At 36.0% G+C, this 16,446-nt stretch overlaps 1 protein-coding gene across 1 annotated transcript in view; it reads left to right on the forward strand.

Annotated features, from left to right (window-relative positions):
• CERKL (ceramide kinase like) overlaps positions 1-14,581 on the forward strand; it is a 52,842-nt gene extending 38,261 nt beyond the window's left edge. Inside the window, exons 5-13 of the mRNA XM_027880241.1 lie at positions 799-941; positions 6,207-6,281; positions 7,630-7,807; positions 8,100-8,168; positions 8,515-8,540; positions 8,624-8,732; positions 11,737-11,833; positions 13,077-13,252; positions 13,808-14,581. Coding sequence (XP_027736042.1) covers positions 799-941; positions 6,207-6,281; positions 7,630-7,807; positions 8,100-8,168; positions 8,515-8,540; positions 8,624-8,732; positions 11,737-11,833; positions 13,077-13,252; positions 13,808-13,889 — 955 coding nt within the window. The 3' untranslated portion in view covers positions 13,890-14,581. The remainder of the gene's footprint in view (positions 1-798; positions 942-6,206; positions 6,282-7,629; positions 7,808-8,099; positions 8,169-8,514; positions 8,541-8,623; positions 8,733-11,736; positions 11,834-13,076; positions 13,253-13,807) is intronic.
• The last annotated feature ends 1,865 nt before the right edge of the window (positions 14,582-16,446 follow it).

Consider the following 16,446-nt stretch of genomic DNA (forward strand, 5'->3'; position numbering starts at 1 on the left):
AGCTGCATTCATATAGATATACAAAAAAAAATATTTTGAGTTCCTCCTAAAGTGATTCTGACATTTATATTATAAATGCTTGAAATGTATTATTACTATTTTTATCATTAAAATGTGTTTAATAATTTGGAGAATCACTGTAATAGCTATTTAAATAAACAAAAACAAGGAGGGGGAAAAAAAAAAAGGTTTGCTCTAACACAGCTTTTACAGACAAATGCATTCCTCTCTATAGCCACAGCAGGTGGGAGTTTAATTATGTGCTCCAGAAGCAGTGATTAAGTACCTTCGTGCAAAGGATTGCTGGCACTAGGATTTTATACCTTCCTAAATCCCTCAACTGCCTACATAGTGTGTGAAAATAGCTGTTTTCAAGTATTTTTTTATTTTATTGTAATATTTGGTGAGTCGTTATTATAAGGGCAATTAAAAGGCATTGGAATGATTGTGTGGGTCAGCGCTGAAAAATGTGAAGAGCTTTTTCACTGAGGCACTTAAGCTTGTGTTTGGTTCTTCCATCTGATCAGTTTACGACCATAATGTGTGATAAGGTAAGAAGAATTTTGTAAGTTGTTAAACATATTTACTCCTATTCAGACTGAAAGCAGCAATAAGGATGCTTATATCTCATGAGGTAGCATTCACTGATCTGACAACGAAGCCTGAGCTTGTTCTGAAAGAATAATTTTAGCTATTTGAAATATCATTATGTAAATGGTGTGTGGTCGCTGCCTTCCACTTGTTTGCTCGGCTATGAAAGAGTTTATTTTGAGCTGTAAATTTTTTGTTTTGTAATAGGGTGGTTTGTGTTGGTGGAGATGGATCTGTCAGTGAAGTTGCTCATGGTCTACTGCTTAGAGCCCAGATAGATGCTGGAAAAGACACAGATTATGTATCAGACCCTGTTAGAGCACTGGTTCCTCTCGGAGTAATACCAGCAGGTGAGAATAAAAGGTACTGTTACATTTTGTTAGTCATCTGTTTTAAGTCCCCCTGGTGTGTTTTACAGTTTTGGCTACTGAAGGCAGTTCTTGATGCTAAAGCTTCAGTTACTTAAGGGAATAAATGTCCTAAATTAGTGATTTAGATTGATTACAAATGACTAGATTTTAAATTGTAATGATAATTTATAGTAATGGCACAGATGAGCTCTTTGCCTGAAGGAAGAAGCTGAGGAAGAATAAAACTAAAATAATTTTCAGCTGATTCATTTAAAGATCAAGTTTTGCCCTTATTTCCTGAGAGAAATGATACCCTATGAAAACTTTGTTTTCTAGATCTTCCTTTCTTGCATCTCTCCTGTTTTCTTGGCAGAGTTCTCTCTTGGATTCATGCTTAGGGTCTATTTTAACATGGCGTCCCAGAAAAATATTTTGTTGATTATATTAAAAAAAAACATATGCTAACAAAACTGCTTTTTCTTTTCTTTACTCTCACAGACCTGAAAATCTCTCTCTCTTTAAAAATCCTTTTGCTTCTTTGCTAACTTTTACTTGAATCTTGTGGTGTGGTTTTGGTTGGTTGGTTTGGGGGGGATTGTGTGTCCCTTCTCCTCACAATTTTTGTATTTGCCCTTATTGGAGTATAACTTGGCCCAGGCAGGAAGGCTTTAGCTGGAACTGTGTTGAGGTTTAACCACAGCCAGCAGCCAAGGCCCACACAGCCACTCGCTCACTTGCCCACCAGCAGGATCAAGGAGAGAACTGGAAAACTCATGGATTGAGGTAAAGACCGTTTAGTAGGTAAAGCAAAAGCTGTGCATATAAGCAAAGCAAAACAAGGATGTCCTGGCTGTGTCTTCTCCCAACCTCTCACTCACCCCCAACTTCCTTGCCATCATGGCAGTATGGAAAACAGAAAAGGCCTTGGCTCTTGAAGCAGTAAAAAACCCCATCACTATATTATCAACCCTGTGTTCAGCACAAATCCAAAACACAGTCTTACAGCAGCCACTGGAAAGAAAGCGAACTCTACCCCAGCCAAAACCAGCACAGATCAGTACAGTCAGGGTTGATTCTGGCTGAGTATATGAATCGCTTCCCTTGAAAAGAGAAGGGGCATTCATGGACACTACTTTCTTCTGTGGATGTTTGATGTGAACTACTTGATGTAGTTTCTCAGATGTTTCTAACTAGTAAGGAAAAAATTCCTGCAGCCACTTGAACTGGAAATCGCTGTTTTGTTTTCTACAAAAAATTGGAGCAAGTCACTTTGAACTGAGCAAGCAAGATTTTTTAAGTGCTTTGACTTGGTTTGCACTTACAAAAGCAAGATGAAGACAGGGACTAGTTGCTTGTAGAAGTGTGACATTACATTAGCTTTTTTGCAAGTTAAAAACCCCTTGGAAATGTATTTGTAAAAGAGGTGGCAGTCTCAAATACATAAAGCTAATGAGTTTGAGTACAGCAGTTGGGCCATCACTTCAGTGATGTGAATCACGGTTCAGTTCCTGTGAATATCTTGATAGTGTTGAGAATCTCTCCAGCACTTGACTTCATGTTGTGCTTAGGTCACTGTGCCTCATCATTAGTGCTTACTCTCTTCAGTTTAAGACAAATATGTCACGATCAAAAAGGACCTGTAAACCCAAAAGGATGCTGTACAGCTTGTTACAAAAGGATGAGAAGAATTTCTTAAATTATATTGTGAGAAACTCCTTAATAAGTTCTTAAAAATAGTCTATTGTTTATTTTATTTCCATATTGCTGATAATCCACGAGGTAGTCAGTTAGGAAACAAGTAAGTACGGTACTTCTTCTCATGAAGATGGAACTCAATGGTCAATTAATGTTTTTTCCCCACCAGAAATCCATTGTACCGAAATAATAGGATTCCCCAGCTGAGTAGAAACAGCAACTGTATTACAGGATGGCATTATGTGAGTGGCTTAAAAATCTGGTTTTAGCCCCTGTTATAAGTAGTTAAGACAGCGTTTTGAACTTTCAGTCAACTTGATGGGAAGGAAATGCTCTTGAAGCAGTTTACCTCCCGAAGAGAAAGGTTCAGAGGGGAGTGTGTCCTTACTAAAATACTCTACTGAGCTGCCTTATTCTGGTCCAAATCAAATAGATGAGATGTGGGGAAGCCTGCAGTTGTACTGTTGGCCATTAGCAAGACTGTTTGTTGCTATGGGAACTACTGCTAAGAAACTGTACAGAGGGGGAAATGGAGAAAGGGAGGGGGGAACTGGAAGGACATTAAAAAAGCTATCCAGTTGTTACAGAACAAGAGACAATCTATATCTGATGGCTGTGAACCTTTTGGTCTGAAATGGTTCATTTAAATAAATTCATGATTTCCAATTAATTCAGAAATATTACTGAGGGAGTGTTAATTTCTGTGATATTTCAGGCAAAGAACCAAAATGTTGGTGCAGTTTTCAACGGAATTTTAGCTATGCTTGACTAGGAAGTCATTACATCACATTTATCTGTTTGGATGGGGGAGACATTAACAGCCTTATGAATATTCATGTCGTCTGGTTAATTAAGTTAATTGTACTGCAGAAGTGCTTGCACTTCCAAGGACAATTTTTTTTCTCTGCAATTTCTGTTTGGTACCTTCATCAGTCATGCTTTACATGACCCGCAGATACTTTGTCCTTACTGTGATGCTTATTGCACATCTCATAGGAAGGAGGTTGTAGGAGTTGTTTGTAATGTCAGGAAAATGGGTTGATATTTTGAATGAAATCGTATTTTTTGAGTAATAAAACCTTCTTTGTTTCTGTTCAAAAAAATGCAGGTGACAGAAATGCTTGAATTGTATGGATGAAACCTTTTCGTAGTAAATTGAGTAGTTGGAGTGAGAAATGAAAATGTGACTGTTAATAATGTGTGAGGGGTGCAAGCCAGACAAGGGCATCAAAGTTAGTCTCTGTAGTGATATGATAATGTTCAGGGGAATCATCTTGTTATTGGTAAATAATGGCTTGATCTTACACAGGGAAGAAGATACTTGGGAGGAGGAATAATGGCATTAATACCGTTATTATTGAATCACCATTTATATCAGAAAAGCTTGTAGTATTTTTGTTTTCACTTTGTTTCTAGACTGCATGTTTTGGTTTTCGTTGTTTGTTTTGGGTTATGTTGTCTGCCATCCTGCTTATATAGGACCTAGTTAATGAGACACGTTATTCGGTCGTTATTTGGATCAAAAATGCTGTTAGGGATGTACTAAGAGGGGTTTTTCGAGAATATAACAAAATTGTGCTTGTTCTAGATTTTCAATTTGTAGAAGGATGGATGTGGTATTTGTTTTTAGCACAGATAGAACTTGTTTTATCTTCCTAGGAGTCCTGAAAGGATGGGATTTTGCTTTGTTTGCTTTTGCAAATGTTGATGAGCTCCACAGATTTAAGAGAAGGATGCAATTACTTGTGCCTATCCTGTTAAGTAGAAATGAGATTTAACTCTCATTAAAATCAGTATGAAGATTGGTACTGACTTCAGCTGTGGTCATTTGATATTGTGCTGCCATCTGTATTGATAAATTACTCTTAAATGAGGAATTGAACTTTTAAGACATACCAAACCTGATCTTCAGAAGTATATTCTGCCTTGTGCTCTTTTATTAACTTGATGTTCGGGGACAAGGAAAATAGTTTGTTCAGAATAACAGCTTCTCTGTTTCATGGTACAGGCAATAAACATGATTAGCTTGACTTGTGATGATCTGCTGCTTGTGTGTGTGATTTCCCTTGTTTTGGAGAGATACCCATGACAGTTGATAGGAGTAGAAAAATTGTGATTGAAGGAAATACTTGAGTATTTTTGAGTTATGTCTTTAGCTAGCTTCTCTGGCAGAGCAGAACAGGTTGGATCTAGAAGTTAAATCTCTGAAGTCATTCATACGGGAAATGGTGTTGTCCATATACTTGTAGAATTTTGGGGAGAATTGCTTTTTAGATCAAATGTAGGGGGGTTTGTGGCTTTTGGGCATCCGTTATCTCGCTGAGGATGTACCTCACTTCCTTTATTTAGTAGGAACCCTGAGAGCCCTACTCAGAGCTCCTCTCTCTGGTGTTACAGCAGCTTTCCATGAAGTTCTGAATTACCTTCAGAGACTAAGATGCTTCAGGGACTTAACAGGGGATCTGTGAGATACTGAGATCTCCAGTTATTTTACACTTTTTATTGAGAGAAATTATTGAAAATAACCAAAGGATATATTCCTGAATAAGAATGAAAAGATACCTTTAGAGCATTGTAATTATGTACATTAGTCTTTACAAATTTAGAGTGTTTTTTTTTCCTACCACTAACATGATATCAAAGATAGCCGAGTTTTGGGATAAACAAAATTTTTCAATCTAGTACATGATGCTTTAAAAGTGTTTATTTAAATATTGAATGCCTCTTGTTTGAAATGTGATACTATTTCCCTTTTCTCCCTATCCTACTTCTGAAAGTTTAAATGCTTCCATTAAATTTAAGGCAAATTTAGCATCCAGAATTGTCTATTGCTTCTGTAGCATATTAAAGAATTCATGCAACCAGAAAATAATTTGAAAACGTATGTGAGATCATTTCTGTATGGGAACTTTAGGTTCTGAGTTTTCCTATTATAATTTTTGTTCTTTTAATTAAACTCTCATTGAATTACTAATCCCTTAATCAATGATATGAAGAAGTCAATATTCTGCTTGGTGGCAAGCTCTGGTTCTTTACTTTTCTGCAAGCTCTTCTGCTTGGCTATGAAATGCCAGAGATGACAAAAATCAACTTTAAATTCTGTTAAAACTTATACCCATTTGGGAAAGACGTAACTGTTCCTTCTTCAGGACTTAAAAAATTAAATGATGTTTAAAAGTTAACTGAAACATGGTATTCTATGTCCTGGACATTAAAGGAGAAGGGCAAAATTTACATATATGTCTGCGTTTCTTACATAGGTAAAGTGCCTTGACAGGTATCAAACAGGTAATTTTTGCAAAGCTTGTTCAACCCCCTTCATTTTTATGGCACATATGAATGAATTTGCAGAGAAAATTTTATAGACCTCTGGAAGTTTTAAAGGTTTTAATTTAATACTGTTAAGGATTTCTGCTGCTAACGAGACTGAGTAATTTATGGGGAGGCTTTTTTTTTAAAAAAACTAGTAACTTTTTAACCTTTTTTTTAACCAGTAACTAAAAATGCTGGTTTTTTCTTGTTATTCTGTATCTGTCATGTTTTTACAGCAAATTGTGTTGACTTTTACAGGTACTACTAATATATTGGCCCATACGCTCTATGGTATTAAGCATGCGGTGACTGCGACATTGCACATCATAATGGGTAAATATTTTTACATACATTGTCAGAGTTTAAATAATAAAGCAGCATCTAGAAGTTTTCCCTAACCAGTTGTTCAGTAAAGGCATAGCATTATGCTCTGTTGCTGTAAACTGTACTGTAAGGCTTTTAAACCCAAATGATTCTATCCTGATTTATAGTGGACTGGAAAGGTTATCATTCCTTGAGTATAGTTCAGTAGCAATGGCTGTGGACCTCATCTTCTGGTGACTAAAATCTGCCATGGAATAATGTCTGATTTTGGTCTTTGTGCCCTATTACTGATGTTCTTTTAATGCAAAAAGTAACCTTTTCCAGACATGATTGTGTAAATAGCGTTACTCTATGTGTGTTCTTATGCAATGATTGGTTGGATTATTTTAATTTCATGTACCTCCTGCTGAAGACAATATGAAAAGAGAAAAAACACTTGAGGAAGTGATTAGGATTGGACTTTTAAGGAAAGTATTGTTATATTTCTCAGAAAGTATCATTCATCTTTTTAGCTCTAGGCAGAGTTCTTTTCCATACTAACAGCTTTAGAAGAAAACTTTATCAGTAGAAAAAACTGTCTCACTTGCCATTTGGTCTGCGCAATAAATAGGATTTTGAATGTGAAAATGCTAAAAGGAAAAAATTAGTTGCTAGTGCAAACCTAATTTTTGGGTCTTAGGAAGTAGCGAATACTTAGGCAATGTTAATATTGCTCTCTCAGCAATTTTTCTTTAGGACTTTCTTTTAATAAAAAATAGAATAATGGGGCAGATCCATCTTGAGTATCTGTTTTCTAGGCCTTGCAGTCAGTAGTGGAAGAGCCTTCGCTGTAATTTCTTAAATAGTCATACACAAGTCTTTACAGCCAAAATCTAAAACTGTCTTTTTAAAAATATCAGAAACACTCAATCTAATGCAAACTTCCCAGGTTCTATTACAGAAAAAACATATATACCTTGTCTTGAAGAGAATTAGATGATTATATTCTATAACTGTAAACGAGAATACATTTGAAACCTATGTTTGAGTTCCCATATTTCCTCCAGTAGGATGTTCAATCATTACCGGTATTTGGTGAAATGGTTGCAAATACTTATGCAAATATTAGCAATATTACATTTTCTTTAATAGTAGTTGTTAAAAATATGAACAGAATTAAGAGTCAGACCCTTTGCAGCCTTGTGGATGGAGTAGCTGAGTTTTCACTATAACTAGTATTGGTAAAACTTGATTTCCTAAAGAGAGAAGAGTCTGGAATGTTTTTTTTCTCCCAGCTAAATTACATGGAAAAGAAAGTTTTATTTCATGTGCAACACAGAAGCTATTTTTAATTTCTGTTCTCTGTTTGAAATTTTAGGACATATTCAGGCAGTAGATGTCTGTACCTTCAGTACTCCAAGCAAGCTGTTGAGATTTGGGTTCTCAGCTATGTTTGGTTTTGGTGCGAGGACTCTGGCTTTGGCTGAAAAACACCGTTGGATGCCCTCCAGTCAGCGGAAGGATTTTGCTTTTATCAAAGCACTGGCAGATCTCAGGTACGTCATGAGATGTTCTATTTTTCTAGTATTTATCATTTTCTTGAGGGAAATGCAATACTTAATGTGATAAAAATACAGACAGCAGTAGTTTAGCTGTTTTAATTGCAGACAGGTTTAAGTCAGATGGGATGTATATCCCTCTTACGAGTTAAAGAGGAGATCAGTTCTGTACATTCAGCATCACCTTAAATTCATCTTAACTTTTATTGAAGTCTGTCTAACAGTCACATGATAGTTTACATGATAGTAAATATTTAATATTTGTTACATGATAGTAAATATTTTCTAGGCCAGAGGAATGTGAATTATCATTTCTACCTCTACAAATTCCACAGGAAGACTCTCCTGAGAATGACACGTAAGTAAAACTGAGTCAATTCCAAAGCTACAAAAATATGTTTTTGAAGATAAAATTGTACAGTTTCTTAATTGTGTTCAAATTTAATCAACAGGTGAAAAGTCTTAAATATATATATATATATATATATATATATATATATATATATAAAATTATTTTGACAACTACAAACTTGAACACATTGTAAAGTGTTCCCTGTAGACTATGGAGGATTTGTTACAAGGCAATCTTCCACTCAGTAGTATTGATTTGTTCTGTTCCAATAATATGTTACTTTTTTCTAAAGTATGTGTTGTTTAAATGTGCAAAAATTAATTATTTTATCTACGTGTTTCCACCCATTTAGAAAGAAGAAAGAGAGGATGAAAGAAGGTGAGTTTTTACTTTTATGACTATTTAAAAACCAACTGTGGCTGATTAACTGGAGTAATATAGAATTACTCTGTTATATTTAGGTAGCAAGGATCAATGGCAGAAAATTCAGGGTCACTTCCTGAATGTGAGCATTATGGCAATCCCTTGTCTGTGTTCAATGGCACCAAGAGGCTTGGCACCTAATACAAGGTCAGTATGGGTTTAGAGAATTAGTCATGTCTATAAATTCTGACATCTTACCTTAAGACCTTGGCTTTTCCGAGAATATGAGCCTATGTTTAGGTAGTCTGGTCTCTCTGGAATGGGGGAGGGAGCATAGACTGCAGCAGACTCGATAATCCCAGGAATTGTAATCAGTTTTTGGATCAGGCAAATAAGGTCAAGCAGTCTAACTAGAATAATGAGTGGATAATTGCTGTGATTGAATTAGTTGGCAAGTCTGACTTAAGAAGTAGTCATCGAGCCATCATCTGTCATCGGATTTAGCTATATGTGGAAACTTCATTCTTGGATTTTATTTTTTCAAATAGAAAAATGCGTCTCGTCTTCTGCTTTACAATCAGCAGAAATGAAATAAAAGTCTTTCCTGTGCTATTAAGAACTAAAATTCACTTGTGGTGTTTTTGTTGTTGTTGTTAGGTTTTTGTTTGTTTTGTGGTTGTTTGGGTTTTGTTTGTTTGTGGTTTTTTTTGTTTTCCCCTCTGAACTTGAGAAATACAGCTTCTACATGCAGGGTGTTTTTGGAAACAAACAAGTATGCAACCTGGTTGTTGACATTGACTCATTTAACCTTTAGGTCATTGTTGAGGGTATGCTTTGTGGTGGCCCTAACAGTTATTAGGTGATAGATATTTGTACTTGATGTATCCAATTGGTGATTAAGCAGAATAGAGTGAGTACAAGCTTTGTAGTTGCTCTTGTGTGTGTGAGTGTGTGTGTGTGTGTGTGTGTGTGCACCCATGTATGTTTATCAAAAAAACTCCAGCACTCAGGAAGGTTTATGGAATAAGTCTGTTTTGTTTCATTTAGTTATCATTAGGTGAAAATAGAGAAGAGTTGATGAGGTGTTTTTCTTCAAAACTTGTGGCTCAACCAGTAGATTTTGACTTGGAAACAATATAGAAACCAGTAATTATGATGAAACCCTTACTGAGAAGTTTTCTTTGCTACGGAGATCCTGCTAAACCTCATGCTTCTCTAGATAGTGCTGTGATGCTGTCCCCTCTTAGGAACTTTATTCTCCATTTAGTGCATTTATGTACCCGTCATCAGAAAAATCATGACAAGAATTGAAGAAATTTTCTTCTAGCTTTGCTTTCTCTTTCCATGTGTTCTGGCCTGTTTCTCCATGACAGAATTTTGTGACAACTCCATGCAATTATTGCGGGTTTGAATGAGCTTGTTTCTCTCCCAGTTTAGCTTCTTGGTGGATGTCCCTGTCTTTTCATAGAAAGGACATCCTTTGTCCTTTCATCTCTTTTTAAAAATAATCTTATGAGTTAGGTCAGCTAGTAGGGTAGGAAAGGTAAACTTCCAAACAGGTGCTTCACTTGTCATAGTGAACAGCATATTGACTCTATGTCTTTTCAGTACAGAAAACATCAGTGTTGCACTAATTTGTTAGAGACTCCAGACCCGCTATAGAAGGAACTCAGCTAGGTTTCTTCTCTCTCTCCTATGTCCCCAAGAAGTTTCTGCCATGTGAAGACCTTTGAAGTGGAATGAAAGCTTTGGCTGCTGCCTGTAACTAGTTATGCTGGTCTAAATTTTCAGAAACGTGTCAAGATCCATTTAACTGTGTGTGCTGGGTGAGCCATGTGGGACACGTGTTTCTCACAGCATTGGTGTTGTGCTTCACTGCAGATCGGGCTTTCAAGAGAATTAATGGGAATTCTTAGTCATTTTTGAAGATGAAAAGCCACAGAGCTGAATGCATTGCCCAGTAGCCTCCTCTCCCTTTTACTGAAACAAATATGATAGGCAGTTTTTTAAATGTTACCATCACTGTTTTCTCAATCAGCAAAGTAATGCTATGCCAGGTGACTTGTTTAATGTCTCTATAAAAATTACCCTCCTAGACAGTGCTGTATCATAGTCTGAGAACATTCCTGATGCAGTTGTTCAGTAGCCAAAGAACTATCAGTGAGGACAGATCTGTGGTGGTTGGCTGGAAGTTTTTTTTTTTTTTAAGTACTCTTAAGATAGTTTCCAACCATGGATACATGCTGGATAAATAAATAAATATATGTATTCATAAGATATGCAATACATCATCTCTGTACAGAACACAGTCTCATCAGTGATTGTCATGTTCATCAGATACTCTTGTTGAACACTGATTTGTCTCTATAACTCAAATGGGACGTAGGCATGATTGAACTGAGATTTGAGTTGTTAGGTTTTGTGTCAAAGTGCACATTAAAGAATCTGTGAATTGATACTGGCTCATTGTCTGACTCAAATTCTCAAGGATGCTAAAATACCCATGGTGACTGGATGCCTAGAACAACTAAGCATCTGCAGTGGTGGGTCTTGTTTAATCTCTAGTATGTGACTGTTTTATCTAGTACAAAATTCTCTTAGTCTTTAACTTTTATGTGCTTTGTGAAATATGTAAATAGAACTATACTAAGAACTGCTAAGAGAGTTTACACAGTGGCACAGTTGAAGATCAACATCTTTGTGAGGGCAGTGTGTTCAGTGGAGGGGGTGGATGAACCCATCTGCACTGGGGTATATGGTGGCTGTGTCCTTGCAGGCACACTGGGATTGTTTTCTTGGTAAAGCTTTGCCTTGCAGCACTCTTGGTAATTGTTTTGTTTCAATGGAGAGAAAAGTAAAAACATAATTTTGTGATCCCCAGTGTTTAAAAACCATCTGTTAAGTAGAAAAAAAAAAAAAGGTTTTCTTAGGTTATATGTATTGCAGTCAATAAATTATTGATAAAGGAGTACAATTTAATTATTACACTGTATGATATAAATATATCTGATAAATAACCCCAATGCATATTTTAGATTGATCTATGGCTGGCGCTTGACAAAAGATGTAATTAAAAGAAAAAGACACTATTCTATTAATTTACTCTTATTGGCTTTCTTTTATTTTCTTTTTAATCTAGACTATTGAAGAACCTGTTAAACTTCCAAATTAATGAATATTCTTTTGGGAACTAAATTGGTCTTCTTTTCAGGTTGAATAATGGAAGCATGGCTCTTATTGTTGTACAAAATACTTCTCGAACAGAGTTTATAAAGCATCTGAAAAGATACACCAGCGTAAAAAATCAGGTACTGGTAATTTCTTTCTGGTGATTATAAAAAGAACAGTTAATCACGAAAGTAGACAAGCTGCAAGAGTTAATGTTAGCATCCTTGTAAGGAGACTTAGCTTCCTGTCAGAATACATTAGCCCCCTTTTTATCTGATTTTTTTTCTTTTTTTTTTAAATCACTAGACTAATACAGATTAGCCTATTTCAGTCCATCTGTTGTGGTTTAAATTGTATTTGTGTTGTACCATAGTTTTATGGGTGTAAAGCCCTTCCACCACAATAAGGAAATCCATGCTGTGTCAGAATTTTGTGTAGTACAGAGATCAAGAACACAAACTAGGGGGCCATCATGCAACTCTGTCAGAAATTGGTCCAGTTCATAATTTCAGCAGATCACTGGATGCTGTGCTGGTAGCAGTGGATTATGAGCATTCATTTTTCAGCAGGTATGCATTCCATTTAGTTATGAATGTTTGCAGAACTGCATTTCAGAATTGTGGTCATTATTTTGTCTTTGAAGAGAAGAATGAGGCATCCAAATACAGATCTTACTGCTGTCCTAAAGACCCACTGCATAGCCTAAGCACATTGGTACTCATTCAGATATTCCACGATTATGTGAAATCACTTTAACAGGAAGGTTGGGGTTTGGATTCATCAACAGCCAGAGTTTTGGGGAGAGGTGGATAACAATTCCATGTGACAGCACTAACAGCTGAATGTAGGAAACAGTTTAAGCTTTTCATTTATGCTTTTGGAGGAAGGCCTTGCTTTTCTCTCTGCCTTTGTGTTTAGAAATCAGCCAAGGAGATGTGGGCCCTACTTTAAATTTAAGATGACCATTTACTAGAATTCTAACTAGACTTGCTTAGGACAAGATTACTGGTAAAGATGAACAGAGCACAGGGAAAAAATCTGCGTGGACTTAAACATTTTCTGAAAGTATTTGGTGGGTGCAAAATGTAGCACCTCACCTGTAGACTGATTGAGCCCAGTATGGGAATGCAAATGGAACAGTACTGTTTTTTCCTGAGGCAATACTTAGGATAACCCCCCCCCCCATGTTAATATATAAATGTTAGTTGGAATATATAATGGCTCATGTGGTCAAAGCTCAAGTTAAATGTTCCCATTTACTTAAGATTAAAAAAAAAAAAAGCCCAGCTTTCCAGCTTTTTTTATTTCAAGTAATCCAGTTTGTTGCTAAGCTACTGCCTCTATCTTTCATCCTCATTTAATATATATCTGTGTTTGGTTTAGTTCAATTTTCCCTTTGTTGAGACCTACACAGTTGAAGAAGTAAAAGTACAACCAAGGCTTAAAAGTGGACTTCATGCCAAAGAAAATACAGATATGAATGCTGCTTCTGCAGAAGGAAATTACCCCTGGAATATAGATGGAGACTTAATGAAAGAAGCATCAGAAGTTCATGTTCGGTAAGGTTAAATATTGCATTTAGGGACCTCTAACAGATTAGTGCTGCAATCTTAAATGTGTTGCTTCTGTAAATAAAACAAATTACACCAAAATTAGGTGCTCTTAGAATAGTACTGTTGTGGTTAGAAAGCAGCATGTGTAAGGTTAAGGAAAACATGTAATTCTTCAATAGTGGGAAACTTAATGCTGCTTGAGAATAGTTTCCATATCTAGGATCTAAGAAAGAGATTACAAATACATGGGGAAAGAGGAGGATTATCAGTGAAATTAAATGGGCAGTAGCTCATTTTTCTGCAATGCACACAGGATTAGTCGAAGGCACACAGCTTGGAGTAGCAGTCTGGTACATATGTAAAATAAAAGGTAGATCTTGTTATAGGATATATACTTCTAAAGATGACCTTATAGGAATTGTCAAAATGTAATTCACCCTGATTTATTTCCATATAGCAGCTCATACATATTTTTTTCTTCCCCTCAACCTCAAAAAGGAGCACACCCATTGCAAGAGTTGATGAAGTTGTTTGATTAAATTTGACTTCCTTGCTTCACAGGGTCCATCCTCAACTTATTGATCTCTATGGAGTGAACACTGATGACCTGGAAAGTTCCCAAGCTACGTGTAACTGCATATAGAAGGGACCCACTGGAAGTTCTGTAATAAAGAATCCTTTTCTCATCTCTATGCAAAGTTTTCCAAGGTGCTGGACTTGCACTCCATGATGTCAGTTGTAGCAGAAGCTTAACTGGGATGTTTGTAGTATTTCTGGTTTTAAATTCTTATCAAGTTATATATTTTTACCAGGTTGTATTTACCTGTATAGAAGCTGTTACGCTTAATAAGAAAAAATGAAAATTGATTTTATTGGTCTCTTACAAATTTGGGGTTCAAGAAGTGTGCATCAGAGGAGGAGAAAATATCTTTTTTTCTCTAAAGTTTTTCTAGATTTTTTTAGTATGAGATACTTTTAAATCTGCTGCTGGTATCCATGTTGTCAGCTGACTCAGTTCAACTAGAGCTGGCAAGTGCAGGTATGGTACCACCTCATGCTGAAGAATGGTGGCAAAATGTAGATTTATGTATTTATTTTTTTAATCCAGAACTTCTAGTTATGATTTTTAATGTTGCCTTAATATATTTGCTTTCAAAATGTTTCTAGGCAAATAATATAAAAGACTATGCTGGTGTCCTTTATGACTTTTCTTTGTTCACATGCATTTTAAAAACTACTCTTTGTACAAAATAAGTATTTTCTCTACCCTAGAACTGAGATGTTATTCAGCATAGTTTTTAATGTTGCTGAGAATAAAATTATGATAAATAACTTCTGAGTTGACTTAAATTCTTTTAATTTCCTTATAGGGCATAAACATAATTTTTGAGTGGTTTTTTTTTTTGTGTGAACTTATTTAATACTTAATACAATAATTTGAGATGACAGAAAATTGCAACTATACATCTTTCTGATGAAAAGTAGCAGACCAACATGTTTTTCTGTTTGCAGGCCCATGGTGATAACAAATGTTTTCCTGGTCACTCATCTATGAATGGTTCAGAAGGCAGCTGACAAATAATGGTATGAAAGCTGCACTGTCATGGCCAGAAGGAGATGGTTTAAGTTCTTTCCTCAGTAAGCAGTTGAGTGTAATGTGAAATCCAGTTCTTTAAAGTTGTTGCTAAATCAAGGGCTAAAGCTTTTACAAGAGATCTATAGCTACTATATGATTTTAAATACTACCTGGGAAAAATTCTTACCTGTGCTAAATACACAAGACAAAGAAGTACTGCACCTAAAGTACTGCAGATGATGAATTAGCTCCTAAGAGCAAGCTGTTACCTGTTGTCTAAATCACAGTGAATAGTCTCCAGCTAAAATGGATGCTGTATCCCATCAAGTATTTTTAACCTGCTAACAACTCAAGCTAATCTTCCTAAAGTTGTCTAAAAAGGCAATTCCAGCAGCAGTTAGTAGATTCAACTATAATTAAATAAGTGAAAATCAATGAAATAATTGAACTTGCAGAAGAAACAGCATTCATGCATTTAACTTTTTTGGGTTCTTTTTAATGAAATGAAATCAAGTGATACTTTATAATCTCACCACCATCAGGACATTGTACATTCATTTTTTGTCAACTTGGTTTATAAAAGCTTCATAATTTTGCTTCATATCCTAAGAACAGGCAGCCAATGTTTACATGTTAACAGTTAAATCTGAATAGGAAGTGTACAGTTTCCAAGTCAACATTATCTCATGTACTGACTTGAGTAAACTGTTTCAAAGAGAAATAAAAAGCTTTGGTTTAACTTCTTTGCATTGTTTGTACACAAAAGAACATTAATGCTTCTTCCAGTATTTGAGGTATATTTTTCACAGTAATGTCAAACTAATTTCTGTTCAAAGGTTTTTTGGTTAAAGTGCAAAAATTCACTATAGCCATATGGAAGATAAGCATTTTGTGTACATTTTCAGAATACATTGCAAGAATATATTTAATTCTTGACATACTTTATTTTGACTTTAAAAAAAATATATGCACATTCATTTGTCCTTGCGCTGTAGAAGGTTTTAGAGGAAAACACACTTTGGAGTGATCCACATCTTTGGCATCAAATGCAGCGAAAGAAAATTAGAAAATGGTCCCCACTACCTTTACAATCTGTGGACAACGTGGCTTTTATGGCACCAAGCACTCTAATAGCTGAAGCACTTGCTAAGGCACTCTGTGTAGCTTTTGATTGTCAGGCTAATTCCTATAAGATGGTGCAGCTTCCAAGTGTATGTACAGATGACAGACAGTTCTCCTTGCAGTTCAGAAAGACATCAAAGGCCGGGCCAGAAAGGCCATGCTGCACATTGCTGTTGGAAAAACATCGAAGTAGTTGCATATTCTCCAGCTGTACTGGGGAGCAAAGTTAACGTTTTTCTTCCCTGGATTGTACTATTTCACCAAAGCTAGGTGGCAGTGCGAACTTAGCAAGCTGAAGAAACTTCCTGCAGTAGCAGAGCAGTGGTTTGATCCATGTTTCTGTTCAGACATTTGCCTTCCCACCCTTGCGTTGCTGCTGAGGGTGCCTGTTTGGAGGGTACTTATCTGACAGCTTCACAAGAACCCAAGCTAGCTCTCCAAATGACTTCCTTATTAAGTACTTTCAGGTAAAGGTTGGCATATGTAAAGATAAAATTTGGCC

The sequence above is a fragment of the Empidonax traillii genome, unplaced genomic scaffold (genome assembly GCF_003031625.1).
Source record: "Empidonax traillii isolate 1590-97213 ecotype Southwest subspecies unplaced genomic scaffold, ASM303162v1 scaffold65:size4453928, whole genome shotgun sequence".
NCBI classification, from domain to species: domain Eukaryota; kingdom Metazoa; phylum Chordata; class Aves; order Passeriformes; family Tyrannidae; genus Empidonax; species Empidonax traillii.